At 40.9% G+C, this 23,450-nt stretch overlaps 1 protein-coding gene across 8 annotated transcripts in view; it reads left to right on the forward strand.

The window, feature by feature from the left end:
* Nucleotides 1–23,450, forward strand: part of ppfia4 (PTPRF interacting protein alpha 4) — a 64,939-nt gene that overhangs the window by 32,551 nt on the left and 8,938 nt on the right. For 6 of the 8 annotated variants that reach the window (XM_040029224.1, XM_040029226.1, XM_040029227.1 and 3 more), the window contains 14 exons: nt 9,307–9,408; nt 9,546–9,710; nt 10,419–10,493; nt 11,383–11,454; nt 15,481–15,702; nt 17,699–17,833; nt 18,534–18,668; nt 18,824–18,907; nt 19,633–19,764; nt 19,939–20,001; nt 20,598–20,689; nt 20,809–20,938; nt 21,444–21,640; nt 23,189–23,417. In XM_040029224.1, coding sequence (XP_039885158.1) covers nt 9,307–9,408; nt 9,546–9,710; nt 10,419–10,493; nt 11,383–11,454; nt 15,481–15,702; nt 17,699–17,833; nt 18,534–18,668; nt 18,824–18,907; nt 19,633–19,764; nt 19,939–20,001; nt 20,598–20,689; nt 20,809–20,938; nt 21,444–21,640; nt 23,189–23,417 — 1,833 coding nt within the window. The remainder of the gene's footprint in view (nt 1–9,306; nt 9,409–9,545; nt 9,711–10,418; nt 10,494–11,382; nt 11,455–15,480; nt 15,703–17,698; nt 17,834–18,533; nt 18,669–18,823; nt 18,908–19,632; nt 19,765–19,938; nt 20,002–20,597; nt 20,690–20,808; nt 20,939–21,443; nt 21,641–23,188; nt 23,418–23,450) is intronic. The other 2 variants (XM_040029229.1, XM_040029225.1) reach the window with 1 other exon arrangement.

Below are 23,450 nucleotides of genomic sequence, written 5' to 3' on the forward strand. Positions count from 1 at the left end.
AGGATGAATTATGAGCAATTCAGCCTACGCTGGTGCAGTGGGACAGATGTATTTTAATACATGGCTGGGACAGATGTATTAAAACACATCTGTCCCAGCCATCAGGGTTCGTATTGTTGTTTAGTTTCCACACTGTGCCTTCTGTAGGAAAACTTTCGGAAAAGTTTTTGGTTATACTCGTGCCTCCAGAGCATCAGTCTGAGCTGGGATCTGTCAAGTGCTGCAGTCAGCTGCTGCTGCTGCATCCTTCCCCAGTCTCAAGTGCTGTCACGGCATCATACAGAAGGAAAACCTCTCAGCGGCTTTGTGCATGTTTGTGTTGTAGTGTGTGCAACAGAATGTATCTGCATTCATTTGATGAAATGTTTTATGCAAAGTTTGTCTGCTGCTCAAACACTTTCCTAATGAGCTGTTGCCATGGCGTTGGCAGCAGTGTGAGAGGTGGCGTCATGGCAACAGATTACTCACTGGCTACTTTAGGGCCAACACCCCAGCTAGGTGTTGTTTCGTCATGGCTCTTGTGTAGGTTCGCGCTTTTGTGTCTATATGTATGTCTGTGTGTGTGTCTGTGTGTGTGCGTGCTGATTAAGATTTGCCAGAGGAAGGTCGAGTCCACCTTTCGGCTGTTTGCCACCTCGCTCTTCCTCTCTCTGCAGTGGTGAAGAGTTACAGAGCTGTGATATCTGAATCTCTCCAGGGACTCACTCATTCTCCAGTCTCTGACCCTGCATTCATCTTTGCTGTGGCATCCCTTGGTGAATTACCAAGATTTACATCACAGTTGGTGTAGACAGTTGTCTTTCGATGTGTGCATGTGAAAGGAATTTAGTCAGTAGACATAATCTCTGATATTGTATTGTAGCTTGCTTTTCTTTGCCTCTCCACAGCAAATGAACAGTTCTGTGGTTTAAATCTAAAAAGATTTAGCCTCACCAGTGCATTATCATGAGTGTGCATTGTATAACTTTATGCAGAAAAAACACTTGATATCTTGGTGTATTTGCAACAGCTGTTCAGCTAGACTTTAGTGAACTCTATAGGCAGAACTGAACTTTTTCACTGCTATTGCTCATCCACAGACAGAAAAGTGGGTAAACCAAAACTATTTATAGTCATAATGGTGACAGAGAGCTGAATACTGCTGCTTCACTTATTGTCGCTTTTGTCTTTACCCTAGCTTTAACAACTCTTCTTGATATAGCTGATCAGCTTACATCATACCATTTAAAAGGTTGCAAACAATAAAATAAAATAAAATATGAAAAACAACATAAAAATACAATTAATTTAGGATTCAAGATTAAAGAAGATACAAGAAGCAAATTAATTAAAGCAACTGAAAACAGAAGCTAAATAATTTGCAAAAACAAATTTATCGAGGAATTCATTGTTAGAGTGCACTGTGTAGAAATTGGGGTGGTTGGAGAAAAAGAAAAACTAACCACCAGTCATCTAAGTGCAGTATGAACGTGCAGTAAAACGCACTGGACCAAGTTTAATATTACCCATAGCACTAGTGTAGCATAGAAGTGATGTACATTGGCAGTTCTCCAATGAGGGCCTTATGTCTGTCAAATCCCTTGGCCACAGAGACCATGCATCTTTTTCATATAAGATGCCGTGATGAGTACAATAAACATCACCATAGAATAAACCTAATGACATAATGATAAACAGTGTCCAAGTTGATGTTTAGAATGTGTATCTGTTTTGTAGAGATGTAAAATATATTCAAGCTGCTGATGTGCAAGATCATAAATTAGCATAAATGATATCATGTAACACAACCCTGTCCTGTGAATCATGTGAATATGATGTGATGTGCGAATGTTTACAGCTTCACTCGCTTTCCTGTCTTGCTTAGTCACAAGTGTCCCTTGTTTCCTTTCCTTCCACCTGCTGATGCTTAGAGAGGAACTGCTTGACCTCAGCGCGTTCAAGCTCTGGCAAGTGTCCATTCATGTTTGCTTTGGCTTCACTCTCCTGTCTTGTAAATCCTGTCACACATTTTAGAAGTACAACTGATCAGTTTATAAATCCATTCTAAGGACACAACGTCCAGGAGTATCAAGTGAGATAGTTTACATTTCTGTGAATTTTTGACTCTCGTTAACAAATCCCAGTTTGCCAACGAGCTGTGGAGACACTGATGAGAATTTCTGCACGTAAAAAAAAGAGTTGGAAAAGTCACAGTGTAGTGGGTTAGTGCCAAATTGCCAGATTTTCACTGTTAGCATCACCGTGGTTCATTTATGTTTGTGGGCTCCTATATCAACAAGCATACTGTTAAGTGATATTACCAGAAGATAAATGAATTACTCCTACTGTAGTCCAGGACATGTTGATACTGTTTCAGTAGATTCTAAGATGTATAAATTCAATTTAAATCTCTTAAATCTTGGATGAAGTTATATAAGGACATAACACTGTCAAAGCAGATTAAGAGGAAATTCTGTGTTTTCTTTGACTATGATTGACTGTGGCAGTATGATAGTATGGTACATGATGGTGCACTGCCTCCTCCAGCAAAAAGGTCCGAGGTCTGAATCCACTGTCTGACTGGAGCCTCTCTGTGTGGTGTTTGCATGTTTTCCCTGTCTCTTCTTGGGTTCCCTTTAGACACTCTGGCTTCCTCCCAAAGTCCAAAGACATGCATGTTAACTTAATTGCTGATTCTGAATTGGCCGTAGGTGTGAGTGGTTTTCTGTGTTAGCCCTGTGACAGGCTGTACCCTGCCTCTTTCCCTTTGACAGCTGGGATTTGCTCCAGGCCCTCTGCGACCCTTAACTGGATAAGCATAAGAAAATGGACAGATGGATGGATTGAATATGATTGATGTATTAATTTATTAAGGATCACAGTCAGAGAAGGTGCCACGCTGGGTATTTTCACAGTGATTACATCAATAAGAATGGAAATTAAAAGGTCTATTTCATTACTTTCCAATCTCTTATACAAGTAACTGGGAAATTTAAAAGCCAAAGATCAGCCAGTGGAGAAAGTCTTGGATTCCCTTTATGTGGTGCAGAATACTAGAAAGCAGTATTCCCATGGTGTTGAGTGTATAAAGAGTTATAGTCAGTGCTGGGATTTGGTCTGATGAGCAGTACTTTTAACTTTAAGAGCAGACATGAAATACTGCATAGTTCACTGGGATACATTTAGAGGAATTAAATAACAAAAGAAGAAGGAAGGGCTCTTTCTACTGCTGCATCTGGAATGAAGAGTAGTGTGATGCAGTGTTGACAAGGTGTTAAGGTGCGAAGGGCCAGTATCTGTCATGATCAGGTCCTCTGAACTCAGTCAGTTTTCTCACACAACAGAAAATAACTGGCAAGGTGAAATATAACCACGTCAGTTCTGATGACCACCTCCTAACCCCCCTCCCACACACACACACACACACATTATTCACCAATAAATTCCACAATCTCACAACGCTTTACCTTTAATGCTGAGACAATGACCAACCAGCAAAGTGAGCTCTACTGTTATTTTGACATTGACTGTATCCTCCATATCTGTTATCATGGATGCGAGAGATGTGAATGAGCAGCTGAGGGGGCGGCCTCAGATATGGTTCAGGTGTGTGGTGTAGGTCGAGTCCCCATAGTACCGACCTCTATGCACGCTGCACACGTACAACGAAAACACAAAAATACACTCACACACAAGTAGAAAAGGATAACCGCAGCCACAATAAGTCTTATACAGCTTTTTTGAATTGCATGTGTGTGTGTGTGTGTGTGTGTGTGTGTGTGTGTGTGTGTGTGTGTGTGTGTGTGTGTGGTGGGGGCTCTTTTAGCCCTTTTTTTTTATCTGACTCCACTCCAATCTTTTGCCTTCTCCTTCTCTGCACACACACACACATATACACACAGCATTTTTTTCATCCTTTAATCCCAAACTGCTTAAGGAAGGGAAAGGGAGAAATCCCTTTACAATGTCTGGGCTCAGCAGTGTTTGGTAACCACTTGCTATCTCACATTGTGGTTGGAGGCAGCCGTGTTCCTCCAGACACCCGGAGTCTTCTCTCTCGGCTCTGTACAATATGCACCCTGACAGATGTCAAAGTTTTCGTCAGCATGTATTGTGCCGTTGTTTCGGAAACGTTAACCTTTTCTTTTTTCTTTGGGTTTTGAGTGGTGAAGGTTATATAGTGCGTTTGGTTTTGAAAAAGAGCACAAAGTCAAAGGCAGTAACGGCAGTTAAAAGGAAGTCATTCAGCAGATAATGTGTTATATGTTACATGTAACAGGTGTTTTTTATATACTTTATAAATACTCCAAATCATGCATCCGTATCTTTCCTTCATGACGGTGCGTGTTTCTCTCATTTGCATTTTCTATGTGTGTGTTTGCTGTTGTCTTTTTTACATGTTGAGATTGGGAGAGAGATGAAGGGATGAAGAGATGAACTAGAAAACGCAAGAGGTTGCCTGTTGAGCCTTTTTTGTCATGATTGAAAGAGAGAGCGAGCTCTAACATCTGTTGGCGGATTTGGGCCGAGCACATGTCTATTGATGCACCCCTGTGGACCCTGTGGAATAAGGGAAAGTAAAATGAACAAGCTGACCCATTTTCCCCTTTCCTCTTGTCACTCGTTTCCTCTCTCGATCTTATTCATTCGCTCCCCTCTGCTCCAAAGTCGTTTTTTTATTATTATTAAAAAAAAATTTAATATATTTTTCTGCTTGCAGCACACCAGACAGGATAAATGGAAATGCAGAGATCAATGTGTTTATTTATATATGGTGTGTGGGTTTGTTTTAATGTATTATTTAGATAATCATTTGCAACTCAGCTGGGTCATTATAGAAGAGAATCTGCCTTTCCTGCTGGATGTAATGTTGTTTTTTTATTTAAAAAGTTTTTATATCTCATCTGTATGCTGGAGTCAGATGACAGAATAAATATTAAAAGCACCAAGCAAAATTAAGAGACGCATATCTTTTTTTTTCTCATGACATTCAAATTACTAATCCATGCAGACATGTGTTAAATATCACAAACGTGTGGCACAGTGGTAGACACTGGCAGAAAGAGCAGCATCATTAGTGTAAAGCTAAAGGTAAGACTGAAATGTGGGGCTAATTAAAAGTACTGAGAGCAGTGTGGGTCATCCCCCTACATCAGCTACTGACATCATTAGCCTCTTCAAAGTTTACAGTAACAGAACTCAGATAAAATTTCACTTCCCCACTAAGATGCATTAACCTCTTGATTAAAATTGAAATCAAACTTACAGGAGAAACAGTCCATCCATCATGCACATTAGTGGGCATAACGTAATTTGTTATCCCTATTATATTTCTCTGTGAAAAGGCTGCATGAACGTGTAAGCTGTTCACACCGAGATTTTATGATTTTTACAAGATATCAAACATTGTTGAAAATACAATGCATGATATCTTTATTTATATTTAGTAGTTCATCCTCTCTCATATAAATGTTTTTATCTTATAATGCTAGTATAATATTGCAGAGGGTCTCTAGAGATTCTTCAGTAGTGATAATTTATCAGCACATCTGCTTTGCTGGTGAAGGCCAGTGCAAATGGGGCATGTCTTGGAACATATTTTCACACCTGTCAGTGTATTGCCACTGTGGTGCCAGTTTCATGTAGGGCTGCAGTTGTGGAACATTTCCATTCTAACTTTAAAAAACACATCTCCTAGTCAGGGCTGGTGTTTAGGTCATCTGTGCAAAACGTGAGACCAGGAGTGCGGTGTCGTAGCTGCAGCAAGCTTCAGGAAAAAGCATATGTTTGTAAGTGGATGTGTGTGTGTGTTGGACAAGCAGAGAGACCGTAAGCCGCTGGGTATTGGTTTGGACTACAGCCGAGCTCACAGGAAATGCCAACAAAGCACCAAGTGACATTCAGACAACATGGACAAAACAAACGCACACACACTCGTGCACACACAGATGCACAGACTTCGGTGAACAAACAGCTATCCAATTTTTGTTCCAGTGTGATCGATCGGGGAAAAATATTAAAAATCAACTTCCAGCAGGAGATGTGTGTGCCACCGACTGGTTCTCTGATGTAGAGTGTAGCAGCAGCACTCTTAGTACCTCATCTAATCGAGTACATCTGATCGATTGCAGACAGAATAACAGAAAATCACATAGGAAAGTGGATTAGATGTGGGGCTGTGAGACCAGGAAGCACCCTCTGACATAAGGATTGACTTCACATAGGTTACATTAACCATTAATAACACTAGTGGGGTGAGTGGCTATAGCTCAAGTGGTAGAGCAGGTCAGCTACTAATCGGAAGATTGGTCTGTGTGAATGAAATGTCTGTGAATGGTAGATAGAAGCATTTACATAGAGCATAGAAATAAATGCTTGTGTGAATGAGGCAAGTTGTGTAAAGTGCTTTGAGTGCCCAGTTAGAGTAGAAAAGCATTATATAAGAACCAGTCCATTACCATTCACCACTAGTGCATAAAAAGCCATGTGGTGACACATCACCTTTCCTTCCACTGATCAAAAGATTACAGTGAGAAGCCTTTCTTGATTTATCTGAGTTTAACAGGATGTGGACCATTATCTCTCAAACCAGTGCATGTGAAGACGTGACAGTATCAGAATTAGCATGGATGTTTTATGTATTATGTATATGTTATTATTATGTATTATGGTTGTAAGGAGGTAGGATGAGCTGCATTGTGTTAACTCATATTCAGATTCATATGCTCGTAAAGTACATTGTGAGGTACAGATAGGCCAACAACTACTTTTGTGTAACGTCTACACAAACCTTTTTACTGCTGTCATTTAAAGCACTTGTTTGCCCCCAAAATGAAGCATTGTATGGTCAGGTGAAACTCCATTAAAGTTCATGTACTATAAAAAAAATCAAACTTACGGCAGAAAACCGCAGTTCTATGACAGCCATCTCCCAAACTATTAAAGGTAATGGAGCTATCTATTTACGGCGCCAAAAGAGCATAAAATGTCCATCAAATTTATAAAGTGTGGGACATTTGCGGTTGCTTAGAAAGGGAGCGCTGATATCTCTAGTAGATTTGGAGACTTCTGTGGCAGTAGGAACAGAGAAGAACACTTTTTGTATTAAAATTTTAACTTTCAAATGTGCATACACACACTAACATGTTAACAAGCCAGTAAGCTTAGCCAGTTAGCTTAGCTGAACAATAAAGACTGAAAATTGTTTTAAAAAGCCATGCTCTATCCAAAATTAAGAGCAATAAAACATTTTTTAAAAATTAAAATCGTTATCCTTTAAGCTCAGGTCCTCTACCAGTGGCCTGCTAACTTGAGGGTCCTGTATAGTATCTTTGCTGTTCCTTGGACTCCGCTCTTCTGGAGATTTCAGATGTCAGTCCTGGGATCTGCTGGAGCCACTCCCAGCCCTTGGTCATTCTTGAGCTTCTTGTGTTCCTTCTTCCTGATACAGGAAGAAGCTACATCTATCGCTACGGCCTTCTTCCTCTATGACTGTTAGCTGTAACTTTTTAAAGCTATCATATCATAATAAAAAAAAAAAAAAATAAAAAATAAATAAATAAAGCTATCATATCAGGCTTTGCTTGACAAGAAATGAAAAGCATGTTTACCAAAATTCCTAATGATTGTTCGAAACTATGTTTAAGCCTATTTTATGCATCACTCCTCATAGCAACTGTGTTATTGTCTGTGCTATGTTACACAAAGTACAAGCGGCCTAAATGTACAAAATGGCTGAATATAAGAAGTCTTAAAGAAACTGAGTGCATCGCCCAGAAACCAAGCATCAAGGCACTCATTGTTCAAGGTTTTCAAATGCAGCATTAAAGGACATTCAGTGCTTGCAAGTAGAGCAGGGCGATATGACCAAAAATATTTATCACGATATACATTTGAAAATTTGCGATAACGATATAACTGACGATATAATTGACACTAGACAAAATACTTTACAACTCCACAACTTTATTAGTGCAAAAAAAAAAAAAACCAAACATCAATGTATTTTCACTTAAACAAGCAGCTTTTTTATGTGCATTAAAGTTATATAAAAAATTAACAGTGCAAATGCAAATCCTTGCTAACAGTTTAACCAAAAGGCATTTCCAGTGGAAATCCTCAGTATAACCATGTATAATATCCACAAAACTTAAAAAGAGGTTATACGCACACAATACGCTAATATTATGTTGAAGCACAGTACGTATCACTCCGTACTGAAACATTTGACAGATTTTCGAGCACCGTGTACGACATAAAATTGTTTCGTGGTCAGTAAACACAACCAGAATTCATACATAAGGCACACGGGATTATAAGGGGCACTGTTGATTTTCAGAAAAATCAAAGGATTGATTTTAAGTGTGCGTAATAACGACGGCCCGCTACCAAAAATAGTGCTTTGTTGTGCATCTGACGGATGAAAGCCAAACCAGTTCCACACCACTGAAGTTGCAGCATTTTTACAAACCAATTCTGGTTCATCCATTTCATTCAATGACCCGCTTTCACTCTTCTCATTCTGCGTCGCTGCCATGTGCGTATGTAAACAAAGGCACTGCGCATGTTTTACCCATATCTATCGCGATATTTCATTTTCTTATCAGCCCAACATTACACTGGTATTACCGTGAACGGTATGATATAGCCCAGCCCTACTTGCAAGTGCGTAAAAGCTTCAGTGAAGTGTATAGCCTTCTGTCAGTAACTGAGGTTGGTGTGTTATAAATGACAGCTGGAGGTGTTCTCATCATTGTCAGTTCTATCATTTATAGAAATGACACTTGCAAGAACTGAGAGACTTTTTCACCGTGGAACAAACTTGTTGTTTCATGAGAAGTTCGTAATCTTATCTGTAGTAGCACTGACGTGACCCCACCAACAATACAGCAATGTAAGGGCCAGAAAATTACCCAGACACTGAGGTAGGCAGAGTGGCACAGCTCACATTTTGTTTATTCAGCTCAGATAGTGCTGTTTTTGTACCTAGTGAGTCATGGAATTTCCAGCCTCTTAGACAACCTCTTATCGCAGATGCACAGAAAAAATTTTCCCAGACATCATCTCTCACACAAGAACACTTTTCTTTTTGGAGAAGCCACCCTAGACTGCCCATTATTTAAGTGTGCCCTGACATCCCCTGCTGATAATGTGTTCCTCTTGTTTGTGCTTGTGTCTGGCCACCAAACAGCTCGGCCACATGCACTCTTTAACTACAAGACTGCAGCTGGATTCGTGCTCAGTTAAACAAACGCACTCAGCCATTACCTCGATCAGTGATACAGTATTAACCTCTGTATGGGTGTTGTGTGTGTATTTGTTGTGTAGGAGTTTGCCACCCTCACAAAGGAGCTGAACATATGCCGCGAGCAGCTGCTGGAGAAAGAGGAGGAAATATCTGAGCTGAAAGCAGAAAGGAACAACACCAGGGTATGTGTGTCTATGTGTGTGCGTGTGTGTCTTTGAGGGCGTGCGTGTGTTTGACGCTGATGAAAACAAACAATGTTTCTGGAATTAGTATTCTCTTTGGTCATGCATACATTGGTGTGTGTGTGTTCGTGCTGTAGCTGCTGTTGGAGCACCTGGAGTGTCTGGTGTCTCGTCACGAACGTAGTCTGAGAATGACAGTGGTAAAAAGACAGGCACCCCCACCATCTGGAGTCTCCAGCGAGGTGGAGGTCCTCAAAGCTCTGAAGTCGCTCTTTGAACACCACAAGGCTCTGGATGAAAAGGTGGACTCTCTCGCTCGTTCTCACACACACACACACACACATATTGCATGACAGAGGTTAGTTCTGACATGTAAATGACAAATCTAGAAACTTGAGGACACAATATCTTAACAGATTCTTGCTTCAAATGTGTCTTTTAACAGAATTTTTGCTTTTTTTTCACTGTTTCTTAGTTATTGACGAACCTCTGTTTAGGACAAAAACAGACAGTGGCTGAAGTCATGAGACTTTATTAAGAGAAAACAGCATTGGCAACAGAATTGGACAGCAAATGGATGCAGATGAAAAAATAATCTGACTCTATATTAATCTCCTAAAACCTGAACTCTTCCACAGCATGCATTTTTAATTTCTCTTTGATATTTGGGCTGATTGGGACCCGATGAATGTAAAAACAAAGAATCACCGGATTTTTTTTTTTCCCCAATTTTTGTTTCTAAGAAAAATGAGAGCCACATATGAAGACATTCATTTTAAATTTTGATAAAACAGAGGCAGTATAATGTCCTTGTAAGTGGATATCAGGCCCTTGTAGAGCAAAATTTAGTATGTTGGTCTAGACAACCTAAAATGCACACATCCACATATGTGGATGCCAGGTCCTAGGAGGTTAATATAAAAGTGAAAACTAAAAATCATGTAGTTTAGATTGCTTTGCCTTGAAAGCTTAAAATAACTGATTAAACGTGTGGACGGTGTGTTTGGCAGGTGCGAGAGAGGCTTCGGGTGGCTCTGGAGAGGGTTGCCACCCTGGAGGGGCAGCTAGCAACTACCACGCAAGAGGTGAGCAATGCGTATCTATGTGCAGAGTTTTTATGTGTGTGTGTGTGTGTGTAGGTGTGTGTCTATGTGTGTCGTTGATGGTAAGTAAAATATCTGCTCAATCCCTAGTTGACATCTGGTAATGCCTCGAGTGTGATCGGATATACAATTTGCGTATCACACTGTGTGAGAGTCTTCTCAATCCTCTGTTCATATACATAAAACATCTATGTATAGATGTGTGAAACATAGGGCTCAGGGGCAAAAATCGTCCTCGCAAAGACTCCAATTCGGCCCAATTAGGCTTTGGGAAAGGTGAAGGAGCGCATAGATTTAGAACTTTTAACTCTATTTTAATACGTTTCCAGCCTTTTCTATCGATAAAGACCTCCCCCGTTGTTTTTCACTACCTACTATACAAATATCTACTGAAAAATTTGTCCTCAGCAAACAGATCTTTTAATGTAATTTTACACATTTATCATGTAGACAAACTGAGACATGTCGTTGAAATTGGACTTATTTTCCTCATTAATTCTTATCGGGGATTAAATGTGTAGCTAAATGTCTTTACACCGATGTAAAATGGGTTTGACATTCCTGATTTATACATTAAAAGGTAAACAAAGAACAAATTCTTAATTTGATTCAAAATCAAACCTTGTTACTGTAAATTGCACTGATCAAAGAGTCTTATTTGACTAAAGCGAATCCTCCTTCGCACCTCTTTTCTTTTTTTTTTTGAGCATTATTCATATTTGCAGATATGTAAAACATGAGAGATCTTGTTGTCTGGCAGCCATGCTTCCCTTTGGGAGGCTGGGTTCTGTTCTTGGATCGACTAAGTGACAAGAAAAGTAAGTATGTTTATTCAGTGTTCTTTTTTTGGTCTTTTTAATCTACATTGCAGTTGAACATGGTGAGACAGAGGAAGGATGGTGACTCAGTGGAGCGAACAGATGGATCCAAACCTACATGGAAGGTCTTCCTGGCTGTGTGATTGTTTTTGTGCTATGTGTTTTATTTTGTGCCTGCTGATAGTATTTGTCTGCCCGTCTGCTTTTGTATCTCCTTTCTGTCTTCCTCCTACACAGTGACCCACACATATCTATACACAAAGGAGCCTAAGGTAGCATAAATCTTCCTTTACCTTTCTGATCGCGAAAAAGGGTTGCTAACCTTTGCCCTTCATTCAAGCCTGGTTTGAGGCTGGGGCTGAAACAAACACGTGTGACTGAGTGGATCAGATAGAAAAACCAAAGATTTATATCTAAAAAGAAATGTATCAACTTTTTATTAAGAAAAAACAAAAGCATGGAGGATAGGCAGTGGGGGAGAAAAGAAGAGAGAACTGGCTAGAGTGTGGCCATTAGTAGGGTGAGTGCCGTTTAGATGTCACAGAGTGTGAAGTGTGCAAACACACACTCTGTTAGGACATTTATCGATGACACCCGCTGCACTGCTGACAGCCACTGCCCTGCAGTGTTTTGCCACAAGTTCCCACTCCCAACTCATTACATGCAGATGCTTTGTCAGGAACCATTTCTTGCTACACAAGGGGTACCCCCATGAGAGCGTTTTCCATTGCACAGGACCACCTATAGTAGAGATGGACCGATCCGATATTACGTATCGGTATCGGTCCGATACTGACCTAAATTACTGGATCGGATATCGGAGAAAAATAAAAAATGTAATCCGATCCATTAAATATCACGAAAGCACCTCACAAAACTTGCAACACCCCGTAACTCACCTCAGAACGTTAGCACGTCGGAGCAGTATGCATCACGTGATAGAGCGGCTGTGGCATGCGGGACCTGTCGGTGGTCTGGATAGCATTTGGAGCTTCACTAGCAACCCGGCATTTCATCTCCGACAAAGTTATCCCGAGAGAAGTAAAGCAAGTGTGTAAGTCCATCTCTGAATGTTTGTAAAGCATTCCTGCTTAAGCTTAACGAGCGACTGCCTCTCGCTCTCCGGCTGCTACTTCAATCATGAAACTGCTTAACGATCAGCTGATCGGCTTTTCTGTCGCGAGTCTGTGTCTCTAGTTTGCTTTTGGCCCACTTTGCACCAGAAAGAGGAAACCAGCGGCTAAACAACAGCAGCACGTTTAAGCTTGATCAGCTGTTGTTAGAATTTATTTAATATTACTTTCTACTCGAGGATCTTTTTCTACGCAGCTGACGGCTGTAACTGTGCAGGGGCGGATCTAGCAAAATTTAGCCAGGGGGGCCGATAGGGCATGAACAGGGAAAAGGGGGCACAAAGACATACTTTTCTTTCTTATTCTCATTTAAAATGTCTAGCTTTTAATTATTTAATATTTATCTGAATCTTACACCCAAAGTTTTAATCTGATGTAAAATGTATAGAAGTCCATTACTGCATATAGTAACTGTTAAGTCTAATATACCCTAGTAAGCTATAGTACTTTTTCCTTTGGGAAGGTACCATCTGTGCAGTCTGCAGTTTTGTTGAAGAAAGATGTTGAATCTATTTAATATTTCTTGAAAAAGAATTGATTTCTGTGCATTTTTTTTCACACTGCATCAAATTAAGGTTGATTACGTCGATTAAGCATCATGAGGTGGAGCGTGAGGGGTGGTTCCCTATTTTTTATTTATTTATTTTTGTTGTTGCTGGGAGTTGGAACCCTATTAGTTAGGTTGCTTAATATTTATGCTAAGTACTCTTTAAAATACCAGAATAGGGAGGATGGTGTAGGTTTAAGTTTATCAGATTGATCAGTATTGCTGAACTATGAAATATTTTTTTTTGCATACAGGTATAACAGAATAGCTTTAGTGTAGTTGTTGTTTTAAACTTGAGTATGAACTTATACAAAATGCAGCAAGATATTTAAAAAACAGTTTTGTTGATTAAAAAACACTATATCGGATTCATATCGGTATCGGCAGATATCCAAATTTATGATATCGGTATCGGTATCGGACATAAAAAAGTGGTATCGTGCCATCTCTAACCTATAGTGTCAATTTTCCACATAAGGAAGAACAAAAGCCAAACCAAAAAAGTTTGTCTGCCTGGTACAGTTTTTTTTTTTCATTTCTATGCCTTTTTTGGTTAGGTTTAGGCATTAGACTGCGCGGCTAGGTTTATTTTAGCTTTAAAATATGCCAAATCAAATCAAATCACTTTTATTGTCACATCGCATGTGCAGGTACACTGGTACAGTACATGTGAGTGAAATTCTTGTGTGCGAGCTTCACAGGCAACAGAGTTGTGCAAAAATACAATAACGTAAAACAAGCAAAATATAAGAATGGCTAAATCTGAGACTAATAAATATATGTACAATATATAATAGTATATGCATTACTGGATGTGTATACTGAATATGTTTTTCTACGTGTGTGTGTGCGTGTGTGTGTAAGTGTGTGTAAGTGTGTGTGTATACATATTTTACAAATTAAATAGAGTAAACAATAAAATAAAATATATAAAAAATATACAGAGTTGGTTGAGACATGTGCAAAACAGTGGCATTAATGTACAGTATGGAGTGCATAATGCTGAAGTACCAGTAGTGAAGGTGAGGTGTCTATGAAGTGTTCAGCAGTCTGATGGCCTGATGGAAGAAGCTGTCTCTCAGTCTGCTGGTACAGGACCGGATGCTGCAGAACCTCCTTCCTGATGGAAGTAGTCTGAACAGTTTATGACTGGGGTGACTGGAGTCCTTGATGATCCTCCCCGCTTTCCTCCGGCACCGCTTCCTGTAGATGCCTTGGAGGGAGGGAAGCTCACCTCCAATTATCCGTTCAGAGCACCGCACTACTCTCTGGAGAGCTTTGCGGTTGTAAGTGGTGCTGTTGCCGTACCAGGTGGTGATGCATCCAGTGAGGATGCTCTCAGTGGCACAGCGATAGAAGGTCCTGAGGATGCGGGGGCTCATGCCGAATCTTTTCAGTCTCCTGAGAAAGAAGAGGCGCTGTTGCACCTTCTTCACTGTTTTGTTTATGTGTACTGACCACATAAGATCCTCAGCCAGATGTAGACCAAGGAAGCGGAAGCTGCTCACTCTCTCCACAGCAGCGCCGTTGATGGTGATGGGGGTGTGTACCCCATTTCACAACATAAAAGATTCAATATAAGGCAAAAATCTCTTTTTCTGTCAAGCACCTCTGACATTTTCTTGGCTACAGCAGTTACCTGCTCCTAGTGTCATCACTGCATGTCCCCCGACAATGACAACATCACCACATCCCTTTGGCCTTATCACATCTGGGACTTCTGTGTGACCTCTGCTAGCCCACCCTGCACTGTGAAAAACGCCGCTAAAGCCGACGAGTCCTGACAAGTTGAGAGTGAGAATGGACTGATGTTGCAACCAGCCCTCAGTGAGGAATATTTTTATTCAAGAAAGCGCAAAATGAAAATGCTGTTTTCAGCATTTACTCTATCCAAGAACATTACAGGGTCCTACACAGTGATAGTGACACACTCTCAGTTCGTGAGCTCCTACCACGCTGTTTTACAGTCACAGGGAGCCACTCATGGATCCCCAGGTGTGCCATATTACACAGTTTCACACTATTTAGCCCTATTTCCCCGGGCATTTGTGTGAATCTTTACATTTCTGTAAGGAAGTCGTGCACAGGCAAAATGGAAACACAACGGAGCAGAGGGGGTCCTGCTAACTTTGGCTGCCCACTGCGTTGCTGTCTGAATGTGTCCCTGAAGATTTGTTTAATTAAGAGCCTGGAATTAACTGCACTCTGAGCTTTGGAAAGAAGAGAAACAACATCAAAACAACAACATAGCAGCCTACCCTCACATAACCCAACTCTGTATGCATAAAACCCACCACTCTGATCTAGGTCACTCAAGAACTTTATCAGCTCTAAAACTCTAAAACAAGAACTTTATCAGATACCCTCCAAACACAGCATGTAGATTTGCATCTGTGTAACACATGAGATGCATTTTATGTGAAAAGTGTATATAATGATGGATCTGCTAATTGTATGTGTCTGCCTTACAGAGACTTCCCAATGGCTCTATAGATGCCCACGATGACGGCAGCAGGGCGTCTGAGCTTCAGGAGCTGCTGGATCGGACCAATAAAGAGCTGGCTCAAAGCCGCGAGCACTGTGCCACTCTTAACCACCGCGTCACTGAGCTCGAGGCAGAGCTTGCGAATGCACGCAGAGAACTGAGCCGCAGCGAGGAGCTGTCAATCAAACAACAGAGGGAACAGAGAGAGGTGACAGTAAAGGATGGAGTCAAAAAATGTGCTTTGGTTCTGGGAGCAAGCAGTGGGCAGCAAAAATGTTCAACTTTGCAAGGAAGAAAAATTTAAACATTTTCCTCATAAGGAAATGTCGTGGACCTCTATTACTCCCTATCTTGTTATTTCACAAAGTAACAAGATTTTTCTTATGCCATTGAGGTCTCAGTCCTTCAAAACGACTACATTGCACAAAGGCAGATAGGTTTGTGTACCGTGGGTGTAGCTATTTCAAGTAATTAATTAGAAGGAACTTTTTAAAGTTCATTACATTTTGGGAAAATATATATAAAATATGTATATATAATATATATAATATTAGTGACCCTTATTCCACCAATATATTTAATATACTTCTTTAATATTTAATAGATTTATTTTCAAAGCAACATTAGTTATGCAATTAATATTAATATCAAGAAAGAAATATTATAATTATTGCAAAGTTACTATTAGTTAGCATATTATGCAAAACAAAAAACTTTGCTTTTCTCTAATAAAACTTTTATTCCAAGTGTAATCCATACTATTATTTTAAAGCTTCCTTTGACTCTAGTATCCGTTCATTTTCAGTAATTTCGAGTAAACATTGTTTTTGTTGTATTTGTATATATGAAAAAACTCTGGGTCTGGGTCATATTGAAACCAAAAACCAGTCAGTCCTCTTCAGCATGTCCTGTACCACAACCACTCACCGAGACACATCCCGGGGGCATCCTGATCAGATGCCCAAACCAACTAAATTGTCTCCTATTAGTGTGGAGTAGTGGCTTTAGTCTGAGTCCCGCTGAAATAACCAACCTCCTCAGCCTTCATTTCTCCCACTTGTATCCCTGGTCTTATTATTATAGTCACCCATGACCATAGGTGAAGGTGGAATGTAAACACAATTGACCTATAAATTGACATCAGCACCAACCTGCCTGTTGGTCTTCCACTCCACCATCACGTGAGCAGGACCCTAAGATGCTTAAATTCTTCCATATGGTGTAGCAACTCATGCTAGACCTGGAGTGTGCACACCGCCCTTATCCATCTGAGAGTCATGACCTAATAGTCAAAAGTGTTACTTCTCATCCAATGTTTCACACTCAGCTGCAAACAGCCACAGTGCAAGCCGGAGGTCACTGTCTGATGAAGCTACCAGAACCACATCATCTGCAAAAAGCAGAGACAATATTCAAAGACCACCAAACCCTCTACCCTCCACCTCCGGCTGCCCCTAGAAATTCTGTCCATAAATATTATGAACAGAATCGGTGACAAAGTGCAGGCCTGCCTGCTCAGTGTGACTTACCGCTGGCAATGCGACCCAAGCTCTCGCTGCAGCTGTACAGGGACCAGAAACGACTGGAAACAACTTAAAGCTAATCAGACACAACAGGCAGTTTTAGCACACAGTTTGCCACAAGCTTTGCTCAGGGCAGGGCTGTGACAGGAGGATGGAGCAGTTGCTTACTTCCCGTCTGTGATTCAGGAGAAAAGGTAGCGTTTGTTGTCAGCCGATATTCCAACTAAGTGTTGGACATACATGAATGAGTTTTCCTCATTCCCAGAGATGATGAATCCAGCGATGGAGTCTTTTTTCTTTAAAATGACTGACAGAGTTCCCATACATCTCCTGGATAAAGTGTGTTCCTTTAATTTAGGAACCGTGGCAAACATTAACTGAATACTGAAAAATAAATCGGTATACTATCTATCTGGTTATACACAGGGGAGAAGTACAGTATAAGCAGTAAACAAGGATCACTTAGCAGTCACTTCCATCTTGGTCCAGTGTAGCAGCGTAGGCATTTTGATCAGTGTACAGTTTCAATTTGCTTGAATGTTTAAAAACGCACTGATGAAAACCTGGAGATGGATAAAAACTAAAGCTTAGCTAAAAACATTTGCTCCCTGCAAGTGTAGTAGACATGATTGACTGTTACTATATGACTTGATTGTTAATGTTGTGTTTCTCCACCTGCAGAGAGAAGATATGGAGGAGAGGATAACGACATTGGAGAAACGCTATCTGGCTGCTCAGCGAGAGACGACACACATCCACGACCTCAACGACAAGTTGGAAAACGAACTGGCCACCAAGGACTCCCTGCACCGACAGGTAACACTCGGCAGCATTAGCCACACACAGTTAAAAACCCAACAGTCTGCATAATGAGCTTTATTACAGGCTGAGTGCATAATTGTCATTCAGAAACATGCATTTGTAGATAATTGTTTTTAAAACAAAAGTTAAGTGGAAATAGATGATGGTTGACCTGCTTAATGTCACCTTCCTAAACAAACAACAAGGTAGGCATTTCTGTCATAAACAGCCATTCAGTCCGTTTTTAAGAATGTTTTCATTCCTCTGCTGTATTCAGGCATCCTTGACTGTTTTATAATGTTAATGTGTTGTTAAGGGATACCAGAAATATCACATTTATTTTGATACACTGTGACATAAGTGTATTACTTGTGCATCCAGTGTGTATTAAGTGTGCTGTTTTTATTTCTTTTTAATATTTCATGCCTCGGCCATCTGCAAAAATACATTTAAAGTTTGGGAGAGTATTATCGTCAGTGAGTGAGCAATCGAAACACGCTGCTCCGAGGTTCATGTGTAGTTCAGGGTGAATCTAAGTTCAGCTCCACATGGGAAACACCAGCAACATCCTCTGTGAATGACCATATGTTATGTCCTTGCTACTCGCTGCAGTAGACTGATTACACCTCTCTTATGATTGCAATAATATCACTCGTGTGTGTGCGTGCGTGTGTGTGTGTGTGTGTGCGCGTGTGTGTGTCTGTCTGTCTGTCAGAGTGAGGAGAAGGTGCGCCAGCTGCAGGAGATGCTGGAGATGGCAGAGCAGAGGCTGGCACAGACCATGAGGAAGGCTGAGACACTGCCAGAGGTAGAGGCTGAACTGGCACAGAGAGTGGCAGCGCTCTCCAAGGTAACACACACACACACAAAGCTGTAGAAGCTTTTGCAAATGTTACTGATATAACAAGATTCACATGGCTTACAAATAAAAAACAGATAAGATTGCAGGAGAGCAGTGTTCCTCTTGAGGCAGTTGTACAGACATGTGCGTGTCTCCCCCTGCAGGCCGAGGAACGCCATGGCAACGTGGAGGAGCGGCTCAGACAGCTGGAGTCACAACTGGAGGAGAAGAACCAGGAGCTAGGAAGGGTGTGTGTGCCTGTGTGTATGTGTGCAGCAGCCCTGCAGGTTCTCTCTGACCTCTCACGATAATGTGTGCACGTGCGGGCTGATGCCCCACATTAGCTGGATGCCTTGACTCTTGGCTGTGTGCTCCCTCATGCATACGTGTACATACGCAAACACACTGGAAACACACATTCAAGAAGAGTTCTTTATTTTCCCGGTGCACTGTTGCATGAATTCAAACCAAATTCACATATCTTGCTGCAACACATGCACACACACCCCTCTCCCCTATAAGACTGATTGGCTGCTATCTTTAGACTCTGAATAATTCACGCAAGGCTAATTTCTCTCTCTCTCCATGCGATCTCATGACTATATTTAGTAAAAAGAGCTTTCTGAGGATGCAGATGGGTGTTTGTGTTTCCCCATGTCAATTTAGGTGAATTAAATTACTGCAGAGTACATATTAAGCAGAGCGCTTCACGTTTAAGAGAAGCCATTTAACCCCCCTTTTTTATCATGATGTAAATGACTGTAATTAAATCATTCAGACTGTTAGATCCATTGTTGGCCAAGAAGACCTATATCTGGCAGCTGGTGATCTAGGGCTAAATACACACTTCATCCTTTAATCCGTGTAGAGATGCCTGATTAGCTGCATAAATACACCCATGTTGAGTCTGTATCAAAGAGAAAATTTGATGATGTCATTCCCCTCGTCTGGTTTCTCCGTCTCTGCTCATCAGGCTCGTCAGAGGGAGAAAATGAACGAGGAGCACAACAAGCGTTTATCTGACACTGTGGATCGTCTGCTCACCGAGTCCAATGAAAGGCTGCAGCTACATTTGAAAGAACGCATGGCTGCCCTGGAGGACAAGGCAAGGCCTGTGCACACGCGCTCATCAAAGCAACAGCATCATCTCATATTGTTGTTGTTTATGGTTCACAAACCAAATTAATGCGCAGTACAAGACATGTTCTTCTTAGAGGACAGATCTGTTCAGATGCAGGGTCATGTCTGGTTTCTTTTGTTTTGTTTTGTTTTTTCTCAGAACGCTCTCATTCAGGACCTCGAGAACTGCCAGAAACAACTTGAAGAATTTCACCACACCAGGGTTAGTATGGCTTTGGTGAATCACCTAAAAACCATTAAAAAAACACAATTGTCTTCTTGCTTTCAACATTCCTGCCTCATAATAACCGGTGACTTTTTACAAAAATACAGTTTTCATGTCCATGTGTCTTGACTCTTTTAATTTCATACAAATTTTAGGAGGTGATATGAATCAAGTCATGTTATGGATTAAATTTCCCACAACCATACAAAAAGTAGCTGAAATGACCTCCACTTTAAAAACTAGCTAACCACCTTCAAGAGTTAGTTAAACCTATTGGGAATATTTGCTATAAGCAAGGCTAATTTTGGCATGGCACAGTGATCTGGAAGATTTTGTTACTTTCACACAGAGTCAGGTCAATATGTCTCTATTTTTCTTATATTTAGTGCAGAAACAACCAATATCCATGTAGTACTTTAGTTGTTCTAAGGCTGAGCACACATTTTTCTTTAATACTTAATAGAATATTCATCCTTGATAAAATATTTTTGTAAGCTAGACTTTTTACTTGGACTTTTACTTAGCCTTAGTCTTGCTATTTTTTGCTTAAGAAAAAAAATCTATTGTCCATAATGCCTCCATTTTTCCTTTAGGAACGTCTGATTGGAGAGATTGACAAGCTAAGAAATGAGATTGACCATTTGAAACGCCGCAGTGGGGCTTTTGGAGATGGAACTCACCCTCGGTACATATAGCTGTTCCTCTGCGTTCCTCCTCGTTCCTCTGTCCTCCCTCATACCACCATTTGTACTTTACCGTACTATCTGTCATTTTTTCTGATCTGTTCCACGTATAAAATTGCAGATCTCACTTGGGTAGCTCCAGCGATCTTCGCTTCTCCGTGGTTGAGGGCCAGGATGGCCACTACAGCACAACTGTGATCAGGCGGGCACAAAAGGGCAGACTTTCAGCGCTGCGAGACGACCCAAACAAGGTGGTTATTGTGTTTTTTGTTTCTTTGTTTTTTTTTTCATATCCCCAAAGAAACCCCACAGCTCCTTGCATGCACACACAAACATGATTGCAGAGATCGAGATCTCATTTCAACTGCTCTTCTAACCACATGCAGCTGCTTACGGGTGCTTAATCCAGGTTCATATCTGCTTTGCTAGTAAGTGTCAGTGCTTGGCTGATGTGTGATGATCCTCATGCCTAACTTCCCATTTTCTACTAACCTCTGTGTCTTCCTGTCTCTCTCACTTGCTGCCATGGACATGCTGTGTGATGTAAGTTTCCTGTTCATCCATTTATTCTCATAGCTGGCCACAAGTGTCATATAGTGATTTTTAAGTGTATTGCATTTAATCAGGACTCATCCATGCAACACGTTCTTTATGTATATTTATATGTGTTTTTTTCAAGGATGTGTTGTATTTGTGTTGTATTAAAAAATAACCATTGTTGGTGTGCGTATGCCAATGTGTATATGCTCTCTTTAGGTGTGTGCGGTGTTTGAACAGGACTACCCATCTCTGCGTGGGAGCGTCAGCCACCTCCTTGGCAGCGACATCGAAGCAGAGTCAGACCTGGATGATGATGTTAGCTCAGCCCTGCTTTCCCCCAGTGGTCAATCAGATGCTCAGACTCTGGCCCTCATGCTGCAGGAGCAGCTTGATGCTATCAATGAAGAGATAAGGTGGCGTTTACAGGCACATTACATTGCAGCTTCAGTCCCCGTGGGGAAGTTGGGATAGGTGCAACACCAAGAAAAAAGATACAGATAGGAAAAGTTCACAATACCAAATACAATACCAAACCAGCTACATGAAAAGGAACATGATGACGACTGTGCAACTAAATAAAGGTGCTGAAAAAAAAGGCCCGGAGTCAGACAGAATGCACCATGACCGATAGAGACATTTTATTTAGAGTCATCTCAAGGTCCCCATACTGTAACGTAAAGACCCTATAATAATACAGATAGAAAACTAATGATCCACTGATCCCCTATGGGCAAGCAGTAGTGGAAACAAAAAAACTTCATTATAACAAAAAGACACCTCCAGGCTCAGGAATAGAGGCCGTCTGCTGTGACCAGTTGTGTAGACGAGTAACCAAAGAGAGAAAGGAGGGCACAAAAAGATAACAAAAAAGCATAAAGGACAAAGCACAAACTACACCAGAGAGAAGGCACAAAGCTACTGGCATATAATAAATGCATTGACAGTGGAAGAGAGGAAAGCAGAGGGGAGGAGGTGCTCAGTGTATCATGGGAGGTCTCCAGAAGGCTGACTCTATAGCAGCATAACTGACTGGTGTTTCAAGGTCATCTAATACACACATAATGGAAAGTTTGATCAAAAAGACGTCTTTTAATCTTAATATTAAAAGCATTGGGGAAGGTTTAGCTCTGAAAAAAAAAAGGTCTGGACACTGGTTCCATGCAAGAGGATAGCTGAAGGCTCGGCCTCTACTTTTGGAACCTCTATGAACCACAAGTAAGGCTGCTCTATTGTAATAATATGGTACTGTGAGGCTTTTAAGATGCGATGAAACCTGATCATTCAGGACTTTGTGAATTCAACTTCCTGATTAAAAGAGCTTTTAAAGAGTCAACGGATAAATGCAAAAAAGAAAAAAGTGAGAAGTATAGTTGTGAGTAAATCATCAAGGGGAAGGCAAAAACAAAATGCAATTACTGTATACAAAAAATAGACACAGAGATGATTTCAGGTTGATAGAACCTGATAGTTGATAGAACATTTTTCCTGCTGAAACAGGATGCTATTTTCTTTTTCTTTTTTTTAACAGTTTATACTAAACAAGGTCCTCTTTTTGACACCTCACAATATGCTGCAGGAAAGAAATTGCAAAGTAGCTGCTGATTATGCTGCAAAGGAGCCACACTCCCTCAAAGCAATAAAATCGTAGTTACACTAATGGTGTTTTATATCCATTATTTTGGGATTATTGCTCTTTTTCATCACACTTTAACCAGTTTATTTAATATCATATATTACCGTTTCCTAGATTTACTGAAAACAAGAAACATTTTATCACTGCGTGCAGAACAAGAACTAAAGATGAAAAAAAAATTCAAAGTAAATAGGAAAGTAATTATTATGGATTTTAAATTACTTTATCGATCACTGCAAATATATTATCTGTAACGTACGAGTTAGTTAAGAGACAGCAGGCCAAGTGCTCGACTTTACCGGGTATCTGTGCGTGTGCGTGTGACCAGGATGATTCAGGTAGAGAGGGAGTCTGCAGACCTGCGCTCTGACGAGATTGAGTCTCGCGTGAACAGCGGCAGCATGGACGGACTCAATGTGACGCTACGACCACGGGCCCTGCCCACTTCCGCCACTGCTCAGTCCCTGGCATCATCCTCCTCCCCACCCACCAGCGGCCACTCTACACCCAAACATCACGGGCGCAATACCAGCCACCATCTAGGCATAATGACTCTGGTCAGAAAGCACACACGCGCTAAGCCTGTCATA

Source organism: Simochromis diagramma, unplaced genomic scaffold (assembly GCF_900408965.1).
Source record: "Simochromis diagramma unplaced genomic scaffold, fSimDia1.1 OVJJ01000483.1, whole genome shotgun sequence".
Classification (NCBI taxonomy): Eukaryota; Metazoa; Chordata; class Actinopteri; order Cichliformes; family Cichlidae; genus Simochromis; species Simochromis diagramma.